The sequence below is a fragment of the Elgaria multicarinata genome, chromosome 2 (assembly GCF_023053635.1).
Source record: "Elgaria multicarinata webbii isolate HBS135686 ecotype San Diego chromosome 2, rElgMul1.1.pri, whole genome shotgun sequence".
Lineage (NCBI taxonomy): Eukaryota > Metazoa > Chordata > Lepidosauria > Squamata > Anguidae > Elgaria > Elgaria multicarinata.
In genome coordinates this window covers 166,757,295-166,773,686 of record NC_086172.1, presented here as the reverse complement: position 1 = coordinate 166,773,686, position 16,392 = coordinate 166,757,295, and the positions used below count along the sequence as shown (strand labels likewise).

General features: G+C 40.1%; 1 protein-coding gene across 7 annotated transcripts in view; it reads right to left on the bottom strand.

Moving 5' to 3' along the window:
• Positions 1–766: 766 nt before the first annotated feature.
• MARK3 (microtubule affinity regulating kinase 3) overlaps positions 767–16,392 on the bottom strand; it is a 73,620-nt gene continuing 57,994 nt past the window's right edge. For 3 of the 7 annotated variants that reach the window (XM_063118089.1, XM_063118094.1, XM_063118092.1), the window contains 4 exons: positions 11,916–12,173; positions 7,807–7,833; positions 3,198–3,242; positions 767–1,349 (listed from right to left, as the gene is read on the bottom strand). In XM_063118089.1, the coding sequence (XP_062974159.1) occupies positions 1,004–1,349; positions 3,198–3,242; positions 7,807–7,833; positions 11,916–12,173 (676 nt within the window). In that variant the 3' untranslated portion in view covers positions 767–1,003. The remainder of the gene's footprint in view (positions 1,350–3,197; positions 3,243–7,806; positions 7,834–11,915; positions 12,174–16,392) is intronic. The other 4 variants (XM_063118091.1, XM_063118096.1, XM_063118093.1 and 1 more) reach the window with 3 other exon arrangements.

The window sequence follows — 16,392 nt, the reverse complement described above, 5'->3', positions numbered from 1 at the left end:
TCCCTGAGCATAAAGCTCTAAAAGGCAAGTTAAGTGCAGAAATCACTTCAGTTTTCTGAGATGAGAAACTGTTAAGTCCACCAGAAAGCTTCCCTGCAGGACCCCAACTAAAACGAATAGGAGCTCTGGAAGAGCAAAGCTGTCCAAAATAAAATCACGAAAATGGTAATTTGTACTAGTAAAAACCATTAAGTGAAAAGATCAAGAGGATAAAAATGCTCAGCTTCAACTTAGTAAGAAAAAAGAAAAAAGTGAAGCATTTCCCCACAATTTTAATTATCACAAATGTGTAGTTTTAATTTGATTCCAGACTTAAATAATAATAATAATAAATAGGTGGGAGAAAGAATGCAAGACTTGGGGGGGGGGGGGAACCATGAGTTTTAAATTACCTCATGAGAGCAAATAAAACGTCCCCACAGGAATAATATTCACAATCATAAACCCAAACCCTTCATACTAATCTTAAACACAGCAGAGAATTGCAAAACCTGCATGTACTGGTTAATTAGTCAGTTATTTTAAAGTATTCTCAAGTTTTTCCTCCTTGGCCATTTCAAATTTCAGCACCAAAATTAGTCCCCAAAAGAGGTACTGGTACAGCTCTGATGCTATAAATGAATTGTTTTACATATAATACTTTTATATTATAATTACACACATACCGTACATTCACACATCCACACAAACAGGAGGAATATTCAAATGTATATAGATTGTGTGTTTCAGACTCAGAGCAATGGAAATAAAGCAGAAGGGAATAATATTTTACATAGTAGGCAACTTTAATGCTGTAGTGCACTTATAAAAAAAAGTCCAACTCTCCCTCCCAGCTCAGCAGCTTGTCTCAACTGTTTGTTTTTAATATCATGATTCAGAAGATGCAGAAGTTATTGCCCTAAATATTATTCTATACATTTCCACTGGAGTTCTCCCCCCCCCCCCCAAAAAAAAACCACTTGAAATTGCTACTTTAAATTTACAAACTTGATTGCTCTTCTCATTACAGCTTTAATTCATTGGCAATTTTGGAAGCAATGTTTTTAAAAGCTATAGATGTTCCCGATATCCGTTTAAAGCGAACTCCGTTCAGGGACAGTCTTGGTAACTTACACACCTCCATCTCCCATTGCACCAGGTTTTCTGCATGGCCGTCCCCGTGGACACAGAAAAGCAAGAAACGCTCCCTCTGTTCATAGTCACAGTTATTGGCATCCAAGACCTTGCGGATTTCCCTCATCATATCATTGGGATCCATGGAGCTGGTGGTTTTCATGCTCCACGTGAATCGCAGCGAGCGGGGCTTGGCTTCCTTGTTGTCGTCCTTCTGATCGACGGCCACGTTACGGCTGAAAGCAAATCGAGGTTTAGTATTCACCAGATGAACCAATTTCCTTGGACCTTACGTTAGTCAAAGCCACTGTCTTTTGCAGCATGCATTAAGCATGTTCTCTTAGTGACTGCTACCAATCCCCACTGCGATTAGAAGCTCCTGTTAGTGCTTAGCAAGATTTGAATTCGAAAGTCCCAGAAAGTTAAAGCTAAGTAGATGTTATATGGAAAAAACATGACACTTTGCCGCAAAGGGTCCCTCCCACCCCTTAGAAAGCAGCTTCGGGAGGAGGAGATGTGGCAGTAGTGGTGTTTAATGGTTTCCCACTAATGTTGCTTCTCTGCTCCAAATCTTCCTTCCCCATAAACCATTTCCCACCCTTACAGGGTACCAAACGCATATGTTTGTCAATCCAAGATTTTGCAGAAGTAGGCAAGCAAATAGGCCAAACCTACATAATACCCAAAATGTAGAATTTAAGTACTGTGGATTTTTAAGAGAGAGTTTTGCATGTCTTCCCAATGTAAGGTACAGTAACCTCATCATGAACTCACTACATATGTGAGGATCCTACTAGAAAGGTCCCTTAGGACCTTTGTCCTCTAACAAAGCTAGAAGCACATGAAGATGGTGCCTATGACTCAGACTTTCAAAATAACTTCCCACTTCCCTACAAATTAAAAGTAAATTAAAAATGATCACATTCTGTATCAAGTACTAATAATTATGGGTAAAAACTGCCAACCATTAGCTCCAGAAGGAATCATGAAGTTAATAACACATCTATTCTAAAATTGCTAAACGTTGTGTGTAGGCAAAACAAAGATGTTAGTGACAAAAAGGTCCATTATCTTTTAGTTCTGATAACAATATGCATTGGTTCTAATAACTGCAGTTATTAGAATTAAAGCATACAATCATGGCTGTGATCCAGTGAGTGAGCGAAGTGCAAACATACTAGCAGCCATGGAATGGATTCTGCTCACAGTTCTCTGGAACACATAAAAACTAGAAACCCATCTTGGGTTTTTTTGCATCCCAGTCCCCCCCCCCCTCTTTTTGGAAAGATTTTAAATGAGAAGTCTAGAAACTCTTTGCTCTTCTGCTTCAAGCTGAGAATTAGTGGCCCTGATTCCCTGAAGACAGGTAGTCTCCAAGCTTTCTTCTCTTTAAGAAAAATGTTATCTGGTAGCATAAGCTTAACACGGCTGAAAAACACTTCCAGACATAAGATTGTTCAATTGATGCCCAAGAGAGAGGAGCAGCACGTAATTGGGTAACACAATATCTGATGTTTTAACAGGATCCCAGCATAATTAATCCCAGAACTTCTGCAGGTAAATAAACTCACCATTCAAAACCAAGGCCTTCTTATAGACATTTCTGTGATTAATTCCTAGTCACATGAAACTGGTTTCTGTGCTACAGTGTGGTAGCTGAACAAAAAATTAACTTTCAAAAATTCAAATTTGGGTTTTTAAAAGTGCACATGCCATCCTCTATTTAGAAATGGGAGAGAGTTCCATTCAGTAAGAATTGCAGGATAAATGGAACTTGCTTCCTTTTACAACAGTCCAGTACTCTTGTGGCTATCTCAGCAGCAATGGAATAACCATTACAGATATAAGATAGTAGCTTTTTGCCATGGGTGTGATAGGGTGTGCCTATACGCTTGAGAAGTCAGATTCATGTCATTTAAGTGATTTAATCACAGCTTTGCAGATAGGAGGCAATCTTGGTTTTACATATTTGCTCAGCTAAGGATGACCGCCACCAGAGTTCTACCGCCTATGCCGTTTGAAGGAGTGGAGAAAGAGTTTAACTCAATCTAAGAACATTTTAAGCAAAAAATAATTGCCCTCACCTTGAGCCCTCATATCTCCCGTTCCTCTCATATTCAGTCGGGAGCCTCAATGAAAACAATGCCGAAGCACAAAGGAAGCAGGAAAGAGAAGACAAATCTTACACTAGCATGAATAATGTTGGCAGAACACTGCACAGTGACATCTCACTCAAAGTAATTGCAATTAAGTGTTTGGGTTTAAACATTGAAATGATCAATAGACTTAGGATATCAAACATGCCTTTGTCCAAATAAAATATATTTGGAAGCCTCAAATGGTTGCTGTTAGGGCTATATATTGATACACAAGGAGAGAGCTATGTGTGATCCTCAAAAGGGCTCTAGTGACACCAGGAAGGATTTGCAACGATGATGCTCATTAAGGACTAGGCTGCTCATATAAAGAAGCCCTTAGACAGGAAGGAAAAATGAATTAAAGCACTTAGAAATTTACTTTAGCTACACCAGTTAAAGGTCCATGATTTATTTTCTGGATTTGCCAGCCTTTCATCTTTCCTTCAATATATAAATGGCCTAATCTCATGATCAACTGATAACCACTACCCACAGCCTCTTAGGTATTAACACACAATTTCCAGCTAGAAATTTTAATCACTATATAACTCCATCCACTTAGCATTCTTCTGCCTTACCTGTCATGAATAAGCTTTTAAAAAGAAACAGAAACAGTGCAATAAAATGTTTTTGAACCCTGGCAGGGAGGGTAGGAAGAAAATTTGAAGACCAACTGGAATGAAAGAAGAATCTCACTCATTTTTCAAATGTTTCCTAATGAATGCCATGTTCGTAACAAACAAACAAACCCCTGTAACTTCAAGTTCCCATTTAAAATTAACTACTTCTTTTTGATAATGTGATTTTCAGTGTTGGGTTCCTAGCCAACAGAATAGTGGAAAATCCTCTCTCTATACTTTTAATTCAGCTACATTTAACATATTTAGCTTAATCAGAAATACTGAACGGAAAAGTACTTTGGGAATGAAAAGTCTTTACACATATCTTATCCAATAATCAATTTCAGTGTCACCCTCGTGGCCCCCTGGGGAATTTAAATTAACTTGATAGGGAATTCAGGAGTACACAAGTGAAATAATGCACCAAGAGATCTTTTGCACAGGGACATGCACAGTAAGCAGTCTACAAATCCAACACATTGCAACATATACTTGGCAAAGTTTGAATTATTCCATAACTTTGTGAGAAGTACACCATTTCCCTTTGCACTTCTGCGTACATCTGTCTACGCAGCACAGTGCGTCATCCACAAAGAATTTTTACCACTATGTGCTTCAAATGAATGCAAAGTTCAAGAAAATTTGTCAATGGCATTCTGTAGCGCAATTCAAAGGCTCCTTATCACTGTAATAGCAGAAGTACTGAACTCAAATGGGATACAAAAGCACAGACTGAACTTCCTCCATTCATTTATATTGTCTTTTACATAACTGAGATATACTAGAAAATCATCACTGACAAGTATGAAATGTTGAATATAATCTAACCCCAAGATCCATTGCTTTGTCTACTGAGTTATGTAAAGGAATTTGTACCAATAAGATATCAACTAGTAACAACAAGAAAATTACATGGTCGACCGACTCAACAAGGTCCAACGGAATTTTAAAATGGCAAAATTGACACAGGGGTCCAGAAGAACAGCTGACTTTCATGAACATTAAGACTGTAGTTGCCAGTTATACAAATAGATACTATTGCATGTATCTGCATTTCATTTAAGCTAATGAAATGACATATGATAATTCAGTAGAGGCTGATTAAAATCTGTACAAATATATGTTTGTATGTCTGACAAGTGCTTAATGTATGATAAAAATTGAAGAATTAAAAAACTTCATAAAGAATTCAGAAGAGAATCAGATTTGCAATATTTTATAAAAAAATATTTTAGGATGGTAACTAATATTTTAAGATTGTGTGAAGAACTCTTTCAACAGGCCTTTGAGTTTTTGGTGTACTTTTGTTTACTGGTTTTACTGCTCTTATTGTCTATTTCTGGGTTTTGGTTCTCTGTTGCTTCTTTTAAATAATTATGTTTCGTGTTTTATTGTACGTTGATTGGTACATTTGCTGTCTTTGTCTTTCTTTTTTAGCTGCCTTGAACTATTTGGAAAGGAAGGATACATGTGTGTATTTATATAGATCTAGATAAATAATATCAAAACAAATCACTTTTCAAAATCTGTTAGCTGTAGAACATTTTAGTTCATCACAAGGGTGCTTCCAGGTACTAGTATCAGAGATGCTCAGTAAACATCTGTAAAATTATGTGAAGGTTGTCAGCAGGCCTTTTCAGAAGATTCAAGCTATCAAATAGCACACGTGAAATATACATGAAGGAATGAAGTTTGTGATGACAAAACATTCAATGCTACATAACACAATCCAGGGCTATGGTGAATTTTATGTATCCGTTACAAAAAAGGAGATACTGCATGGGGAAAATGCTTGGACGTAATCAGAGCTCAACATAATTCAAGTTCTGAAAGTGACAACAGCTTCAGAAATTATACCGACACTGCAGATGCCTCATCTAGCCTTAAGAGGATGAAACAGGATTCTATATGTTCAGAGAAACTACATTATGTTTTTGTATTTATATCTCTGAATGGCAATCACACATTTTAGGAATTGTTGCAATTCTAAACTGAGATATGGAATTAAAAAAATAATCTAGTTTTGGAATCCAAAATTTAACATCAATTTATATAACAAATTCAGTGAACCTGCGACAATTCTAAGCCATGAAATGTCCCAAAGATCATATACTTTTATTCCAGATTAATCAATGAGGGAACAGTGGTGTTCCAGATTAAAATCATCACTCCACATATAGGCATGCACTGAAAGATCAGGAAAGCACACCACCTTTATCATTCTTATTTAGGGGTTTAAGGGTGTGTTAAAGAGTAGCCAACCCACTCTAGATAAAAGGGAGGGGCAACATGTATGCTAAATCATCTGGAGAGCCACAACTTCCATCAGCCCTAGCCAACATAGACAATGGCGATGGATAATTGTAGTTGTAGGCCAAAACATACAGAGGGATACAAGTTCGCCATCCCTACTCTAGTTTATCTCTTTCATAAAAATCAATGAGCTGTGAGTATCTAGAGAGTACTCACCTTCAATTTATGAGTGACCCTGGATGTGACAAAATGGGGGCATGTGCCCTTACTAGAGGCATGTGCATTTCTGAGAACTGTGAGGCTCTTGTGCTTCCTGTGATGCCCTTGCCCTACAGCTATGGCATATCAGAAGCTGGTCTGAAATGTGCAGCCAATATCTAGTCACTGTGGCATCTCCTGACCTGCGGGGATCACAGTTGGACTCAATCGCCTCAGCTGAGAGCCTCAAGGAATAGCACGATGCTTGCAACATTGAGGCTGCCTGAATCACTCAATGGAGGCAGCTCTATATGCATCCCATGAGATACTCATACATAGCTAAGCTCTTCATGACAATGAATGCAAAAGCACTCAGTGACAGAGGGGTATCGTATGCAGATCTGAACTCCCCAAACCACAACAGATCATTGGCTGGAGGGAACTGAGCACAGTAACCCAACAGGTATAAGCAAAGATGTATTGCATCTTAGTCTTAATTTGAGAAACTCTGTGAATGGCAAGGACTCTCTGAACCTACCAACACTAACTGTACCCGTAGTGAGGTGTGTGTTAAATCCTTTCGAAATTGAGGTTTATGTAATCCTGGGAAAAACTCATTTTTCCTATAGTGCAAGAAGCTATGAATATAGGTGCCAAAAGCCATGCATGGAAAGTGCAATGCCATCCCTTTAGGTCAGCTTGCAACATTTCTTGCATTTTGAAAGAAAATAAATAGCTTGGTCTACTATTATTTTACCATATAAATGTCTGACCCAGTTTGAGTTTCAACAGCTAGTTCTCAAACATGGCAGACACATTGTAAATACTGTTTACACCTCTTACAAATAAAGTCAGCAGCTGAGGTCTTGCCTTCAGCACTGCAATTTTTAAACATTCTCCCTCCCTCCAATTTTCTATCTTCATTCCAGAACTATGAATGAAGAGACCATTCAAACATGTTGCTATCAAGAAAGATGTTTATAGTTCTAACTATATAACCATATTCAGTGTATCATTATTTGTATTTTAACAAAAATAAAACCTAGGGCTAGGTTCCAAATATATTATGAACAGGAGAAAATAAATTGACAAAGCTCTTAAAGTAAAATTAAGATTGATAAAGCAAATAGAGGTTTACTTACCTTTGTATTATTCTTTTAATCAATATTACGAAACATATAATTTTTCAACCATAAGCATGCTAGGTGTATTAGTATAAGAACAAAATTATGTTGGTACTATCAAAGTAAGTAGAGCGCATAAGGCATGCTTTGCATCTCATTATGCAGGTGCCCGAGATCCATAGGGATTATAATTAGTTAATGATTTTTCTTCTTATCTTGGGTACATGAAGAGTATTTAGTTCTCAGCAGAAAGTTTAGTGTTTTTTTTTCAATGTTTATTTTAAAGAAAAACCAAGGCTAGAAAGCCAAATTGAATGTTAATTGCGAGAGCTGTTTCTTAAAATATAAATAAAATCCTACCTTTTGATAAACCTGAATGACATGTTTCTAAAAGAAATTAAGCCAAAATAATAATTAACAAAATATGTTGGTATGAAGTAAATTGAAAATCCATACAACATGTGAGACATAGAATGATAATTGTAGCTCAATGAAATGTGGAAATAACCGTTTTGAATTTACTCTGGAAATAAAGAATGGTTATTAGAATGGATGGGTCTTCAATGTTAAGAGAAATCTCCCAAAGCGCTCCTAGTACTCATCAAGGGGAAGGTTCAGACCCTCCCTTGAAAACCTGGGATCCCCTGCCAGCATTTCTGTTTTCTAAGTCTGGAAATAAAGCAAAGACCCAATTACATGCAGTGGATAGAATTTGGATTACTGAAGACAGTTTGCGTTTCTAGCCTTTACCATTCTGGAGCAAAGCTTGAAAACGATGGGTTGGGATCCAGCCATCTGCCCCCAGGAGAAGACACGCGAAAGAGGACTTCCTCACTCACTCCTCTTCCCACCAGTCCCCAGAGTCCCCTCCCCAAATGCTCCCTGAGGGTGGGGAAGCCTGCTGAATGGGGAGGTCTGTGGTGCAAGGGACTGTGGGAGAAAGAGGGAGTTGGCAGGAAACACCTTCTGCTCCACACACAGAAGTTGTCTCCACCCAGTTTTCCATAGATTCCCTCTGTCCTCTGTGCCACAGCCCAGCTAATTCAGCAGAGCCCCCCCATAGTCTGAGAACACTTTCGGGGTCTCGGAGACTGGCCTGTGGGGGATGGGGGGAGCTTCTACCCACTGCCTTCTACAGGAGGAATACCAGGATCCAATGCAATGTCTTTTAAAACCTTGGTGGCCAGACAGAATATTCAACTCACATTCTAGGCCAGGGGTAGGCAACTTCAGGGGGTGGTATTGTTCCCTCTGGAACCCATCAGGGATCGCACATTGCTGCCAAATGTTCCACACTGAAACATGGTGTGTGGTGTGTGTGCGCGCACACGCATGCCTTGTTTACAAAGGCAATCACGCTTCTGGGTGGTTTCCAGGAGTGCGAATGTGCTTGTACACAACTTCAGCAGCAAATGTGGTGATGGGAGGGGAAGGGGCACCCACCCACACCCAGCCAGACAAAACATGCCAGAGGAAGTCAGACGAACAGGAATTGGGGTTTGTACTCTCTGTCCATCTCCATTCCATTTTCTACAACTGCTCCTCCCCCTTTTATTTATTTATTTTATTTATTTACAATATTTATATACCACCCCCCATTCAAAATTTTAGAGCATTGTACAAGATAAAATACAATAAAAACAGAATAAAACACCTTAGTTATTTAAAAGAAGCAAAATGAAAGGTGAACTGTGAACCATGGCTGGTCATTAAGGAAAGGCTTCCTGGAACGATGATGTTTTCAGGAGGTGCTGAAAGGAATACAAAGTTGGCGCCTGACCTCCAGAGGAATGGAATTCCATAGGAGCGGGGCTACCACGCTGAAGGCTCTTCCCCTGGTGGACTCCAATTGGAGGATGGGCCTATATGGAACCACCAGGAGCATGCCCTCAGACCACCTCAGTGACTGGGCAGGTTGGTAGGGGAGAAGGTGCTCTCTCAGGTATCCTAGTCCCAAGTTGTTTAGGGCTTTGTACATTGTACAAGAACTTTAAACCTGGCCTGGTAGCGAATGGGCAGCCAGTGCAGTTCCCTCAGCAGAGGAGTTACATGCTGGAAAGGGGCAGCTCCAGACAACAGCTGAACTGCAGCATTCTGCACTAGCTCCAGCTTTCGGAGCAGCTTTAAGGGCAGCCCCACAAAGAGCGCATTGCAGTAATCCAATAGTGAGGGTACCAATGCCTGTACCAACGTGGCCAAGCTATCCCAGTCCAGGAGAGGCCGTAGTTGGCGAACCAGCCGAAGCTGGTAAAAGGCACTCTGAGCCGCCATGGCCACTTGAGCCTCCAGCAACAGAGATGGATCTAAGAGTACCCCCAAACTATGAACCTGATCTTTCAGAGGGAGTGCAACCCCATCCAGAACAGGCAATGAGCCTATCACCTGGAGTAGGGAACCACTCACCACTTTTCTGTCTCCTAAGGATAAAAACATAGACTGATGTCGTTTTTATGTTTTGAAAAATGTATTGTTAACCTCCCAGAGAATGTTGTAAAGAGGCAGTACACAAATATTGCAAATAAAATAAATAAATAAATCTTAATTTTGGAAGATTTGTGTAATTTACCATGAGCACAAAATTGCACTCTGGAATGGCTAACTGGCATTTTGATCAGCTCCTTACATAACTTTGCTCACATCAGAAGTGACGCACATGGGAAAATTAGGACCGCAAAGCCTTTGATAGGGAACTGTAAAGATTGCTACTTTTTCGAGTACTTGGAAGTCCATAAAACAGGATGATTAGCTACTCCCAAATTCCAGCTGATCTAGATAGCCTCATTTTAGGAATCAAACTTTGAACACTCCCCAGTCTATAACTACATTAGAAATGAATGTCTACTTATATGGTCAACTACTCGAAGAGATAGTTGACGAAAAAGAACAACTTACTCAGTGTGAAGAGTGTGCCAATAAAATACAGCATGTAATTAGCACTCAGGAGACTAAAGGTAAAATGAAATCTCATCCGTACAGGCAAGGCACCACACACAGGCTTCTTTCTCTACACCCCACCCACCCTGGCCCATTCACCAGATTCAGACACAGATGCCAGACTTGCACGGCCTATGAAATCTGTGCCATGTGAACAAGGATTACTATTGTAGGGCTATACAGTGGTATTAATGGGGCTTTGTGGCTGATTTTATGTTTTTATGCTATTATTGCTGTTTTGTTTGATTGTTGTATACCACCTTGGTGACATTTGTGGAAAGGCAATACAAGTAAACAAATAACATATTAAATACGAAGGTGATCTACTAAGGACTGAGCAAAACCATGTCCTGCCTTGCTGGTCCCTGGCTGATGGCTACTGTGTGAACAGAGTGCTGGACTAGATGGACCCTTGGTCGGATCCAGCATGACTCTTCTTATGTCCTTGGGCATGCCTCGGTGGTCCAGCAGCACCAGCTTCGAGAAAGAGAGCTCAATGTTTACTGGCTTTTCAGAGACTTTTTTCAGCGAACACCATCACAACAGAAGTTCAGTGAATCAATACTGTCATCTTTGAGTGGCGTCAGCTCTCTGTGCTCTCAGGCTGATGTCTTTTCCAGTCCTATGGCTTGAGTTTCTTTCTCAAGAGATGCCCAGGACTGCACCTGGGGCACTTTGCATGCAAAGCATGTCCTCTACAACTGAACTATGGCCTGTCCGCCTTCAGTTAATTAGTTGCACACATGAATCTTTTTTACCATGGGCCTCCTGAATGTGCACTTCCCTGTAATGAACACTATTCTAAACAGATTTCTGCTTTTGACATATCCTGAAACAAAGAATACAATTGTAATTCTAATCATGAATCTACATGACTCCGTTTCTCATTTTGAAAACATTACTCTCTTTTATATACCTGCCTCAATGCTGGTCATCTGCATCTCTATTAATTTGAAATGCCACATTCTGACAAAAACTCTAAAACTGGCTGACTCTTCGTGCTCACCATAGAACACTTCTCATTCTTCTGGGTATACTCTAAAGAGCTGAAGCAGGAGAACGGGAAGCTACTGACTGGATTAGCCTTCAAAGTGTCAAGATTCCTGAAATGTTCAACTGGCTTGATGCTGTCAAGTTAAAATTTCCCAAGTTAAAACTCCCGTCATCAGCATGTTACATTAACCAGTATATTTCTGGCCCTTTAAAGATGGGTCTTACGGATTAACCATGCAAACTACAATCCTCTTTGCAGGATCAGAACTCACGACACTACATACTTGAGGGGAGCATTCCGATAGGTTTGAGAGAAAAGGAAGGCAAATATTATAAGCTTACTTCTGCTGAACCTCATAAATGTTTCCAACACTTACAGAGTAAATACCTAATTTTAAAAAAAACAACGTTAAGAGTTTCAGATTACAGAAAAGAGAAACGGACACATAAAACTGAAAACGTGGCTAGATTACGTTCTTGGAGAATGAGAATGCCTGTGCTAAGCAAAATTCTGCTCTATTTTTTTTTAAAAAAATACATACCTTCTTGTCAGCTTTGAAGTCAATTTACTGAACAAATTAGTGGAGCCCCTGCTTCGCGTCTGTGAAAGTGGTGTTGCTTCGTGGGACAGACTGGGCGATGCAGGGGGTCCGTTGTAAGTGGCGGTGCGCCGTTCTCTGAGCTGGCCATGGAAAGTGCTACGACTGGCAGTTCCCCTTGGGAAACGGATGCGATCAGGTGTTGTTGCACTGCTAATGCTGTGAGTTGAAGCGACGGGTGTCCTTTGATCAGGAATAGTGCTAGAATAAGATCACAGGTGAATTAAATATTTTATCTGCAGAAACTCAATTCTTTGCAAGACTAACACAATACATACTTACAAAGAGCATGACGTTACCTCTACAATCCAGCACAAAAAAAGTTTATAGATCACAATTTAGAGGGAGTATTATTTCAGCACATCAATTATTCACAGCTTTTTTTCAACGTAAATGCAGTAGAAGCAAAAAGGTAATCTAAAAATCTGTATGGAGGGGGAAAAGCTCAGCCTAAGTAGACTTCATATGGATTTTTTTTTAATGAAAAAACTATTGCAAGAAAGGAAAGGAGGATCAAATTCAGCTTCCTTCTAGAAATATGAATGTAAGAATCTTCCTTTCTGTCACTTTCCACCCATGTTGATAATTGAGAATATATTTTCAGGAGAAAAATTTCCATAAAGAGACTATTTTAAAATATTCTAATATTTTCTGAAGCTATACAATATTACAATATAGATTACAATATATGGCAAGGTAGAAGAAAGATTTCTCACAGTGCTAAAGGAGGACGTTCATTAAGAAGGGATCACATCACAAACAACCTTGACCACAAGACAGACATAAGTAACAAGAACTGGGGAAAAACACATCTCATAGGTAATATAGTTTTCTAGCATTATCTATGACTAAAGGTTCCATAGCACAGAGTTAAGCAGCAGTAGGTACCAGTTAGTTTCACAATAATGTCAGCATTCCTTACATAGACCTGACGTTATCTGTGCCATTGTTTACTGGAGGTAACATCATCTTCGCGTGAACAGCGGCCGACATGGACATCGACTTCTGATGTCGCAGCCGAACACTGATGGAGGATGTGGTATAAACTGTATCAGGGCTAGCTGGATAAGCGAACATTTCGGTCAGGCTGCGAAAGGGTTGGGTTCAGGCAAAGGCAGAAAGAATAGTATGATGGACCAATGACAAACATGCAAACTACTGTGTAGTAAAACACCAACACCTTTCTCCCATAAACGTCTTCCATTTTGGCCAAATAGACCTTTGACTATTGGGTGGTATCAGAAATGAAATGAATACTCATTCACAATCAATCCCCAAAAGGGGCTTAAGGGACACAGCCAAAGATACGTTTTCCTTGCTAGTCACAAACATATTTGCCTTAAACCGAGCCAAGCCAATGGTCCATCTAGCCTTCTTCTGTCTATTCTGACTGGCAGAGGCTCTCCAAGGTCTCAAGCAAAGGTCCCTCCTAGCCCTGCTACACAGGAATCGTAAACTTAAGTTGCCAGAAATTGAGCCTGAGACCTTGTGCATGCAAAGATGTGCTGCACCCCTTTTGTTCTCTGGTTATTACTGATCGCTGTAAAAATGGCCTTGTAGATGAGGCCATAGAACAGGGGTGAGCAACCTTTTTGCCCCTGAGGACTGACATGCGGCACTGTGTCTGGGCCAAACACCTCCCCTCTCCTCTCCTCATCTTAGACCTGCAGATGCTGAGATCTCATTGTGCCTCCCCACCTCAGCTGATCGGCACTAGGAAAAACTGTACTTAGGACAAACCAGCTGATGGAGGAAGAAGGTTGCATGATTTAAGTGGGGAGGAAGGTATACTGGGATGATGCTCTGTTGGCCACCCACCACATATCGATTGTACTTGTAGCCTAGGTATAGCATGATTATGATGGGGAGAGTCATCCCTATGTGCCTTCCTCCCTATCATAGTTCATGCTCCACAAAGCTTGCCACTCAGCTGAGCAGCAGGGGGAAATTTGCTGATGGCAGTTGCTTGGGCACATAAGCAGGTTGCAAGGAAGGGCTTTGCGGGCTGCAGGTGGCTTCTGGGCTACCCATATGTGCCACACTGTCACATTGTGGTTAGTGTTAACAATGGTTTATTGAAACTAGCCAGGATCATTATCCATAATTTGAAGTTGGCTCAAGGCTCATGCACATATCACTAGACCAGGCGTGGGCAACATACAACTTCCATAAGCCCTAGTCAGCATAGTCAAAGTTGAGAGATGATGGGAGCTATAGTCGAAAACATATGGAGGGGATCAGGTTGGGTAAAGATGGTTTTACATTACATGTGAATGCAGCCTGTGCGTTATCTTCTCCTGGTTGTGCAAGACAGACGAGAGCACTACTGCAGGATTGCTAATACTATTTAGGAGTCCTCCCCATGGAAAAACAGGTCTCTCTTAAAAAGACAGCTTGCCTAAGGCTCCCCACACTCAACCAGGGACTTCCAGTTCATAGCTTATGTCCTAAGTGACTGCACCACACCAGCTCTTGCCTTGAATAATGATTAACTAGCTGGACAGAAGGTTTAACAATATGCCTCTCTACATGTACATCATGGTAAATGACAGTATTCAAGGTAGCCAAGGTCAACCCAAACCAAAATGTTTTTGTCAGGCCCAAAGATAAATGCTCATCTAAAAAGCAACAGACTCTTCTGATAGTACCAGTGAAGGAGAAGGTTCTAAATACTGAGCAAATTTACTATCCTTATTCAGCACAATAAAGCCTTCTCTCTCCTGCATGTACAATCAGCAATAAATGTGTCCAATTTGGAATAAGGACCTAATTTGCTCCAGAACTACAACAATTGGCGGAAAATGAAATACAAAGACAGATAGTGACAATTACGTTATTAACTACTCTGCCCAGCCCTCAAGAGACAAAAAAATACATCATTCTTTCCTGATGTGAAGAATCTCTCTTGCTCACTTTCAACTATCTTACAACTTCTACAAAATCTACTACAGCCAGTTCAAGTACAAGCAGATGTATTTCATCCACCTTGACTTCTCAGTCTGAAAATGCACAAACTAGACATGTTCTAGGATCAAACATCTTTTATGAAAAAGGGTTAATAACTGGAAGATTCTCAATAAAATAAGAACCCAAATCCTAGGTCCCTCTTAAGCAGCTTACCTCACATACTCTGTGTGTTGGATTTTGTATAAATATTCACAACTGCCAGTCAATGCACTTTTGCCTTTCAACATACACACATGAAATTCTCCAAGGGAATGTGTGTTAAAGTTAAGACCTTCCTTGGGAGCCAAGTCACCATTTTTACCTGTGCTGTCAAAGTAAGTTGCTCGTCTTGCTGCCATTCTGCCACCCCTCCTTGCCCTTTGTCTGAAATGCATATTATCTAATCCAGCATTCTCCAACCTGGTGCTCTCCAGATGTCTTGGACTGCAACTCCTATTATTCCTAGCCAACATGGAGGGCACTAGGTGTGATGTAGTGCTTAGAGTATTTGACTGGGGCTCGGGAAATCTGGGTTCTAGTCCCCACTTGGCCATAAAGTTCACTGGGTGACTTTGAAGTAGTCACACTCTCTCAGCCTAAACTACATCAGAGGTTGTTGCGAGCATAAAATGGAGGAGGATCATCTACACTGCCTTGGGCTCCTTGGAGGAAAGACGGGATATAAATGTAACAAACAAACCAACAAACTAGACTGGGAGAGGCTGCCTAATGGATTACAGGTCTTGGTGGGAGACAATCTGTAATTTAGTCTTCCAGGAGGAGGATTTAATTCCTTTCTTTCCCACAGTTATTTTTCACAGCACGCAGCCTCACAGCACGCAGCCTCTCTGCAGTTTAGTAAGCCCCCACCTCAGCTAAAAAAAATAGGTTGGAGAAAATGAACAGAAGATCCCAAGCTAAGAGACTGGCTGGAATTAGGAGATAGTCTAGCAATGACAAATAGTGTACACAATTTATTGTGTTTTAATTTTCACTTGACTAGTTTTGATTATGCTCTTTGTACACCACCCTGGTATCTGTGAGGATGAAGGGTGGTCTAAAAATATCATAAACAAATAAATACTTAGCCTGCATGTCCGATCATAAGGCAGCAAACCAGGAACAAATGTATAAAAGCAAAACTGGCACCCTTTTATGGAAAACCTGGAATTATTTAGGAATGCAACAACTACTAGAACTTGAACACACAGACAGACATGTTTCGATACAAAATAACAATGATTTGTATTTTTTGAATATTCAGGGCATGTCTGAAAAAAAATGAACAAATTTACTGTGGTGCGTAATATGCCCAATATATTCCTTCTTCAAAGACAAAAAAAAATCTAATACAATATTATTTCCCTGTCTTATTGTAGCAATTCACTTAGCACATGTTGTAGATACAACATGTTGTGTATATTACACGTTGCTCTCTTAGCAGACAAAAGAACAGTTTGCTCAAGAGACAAAG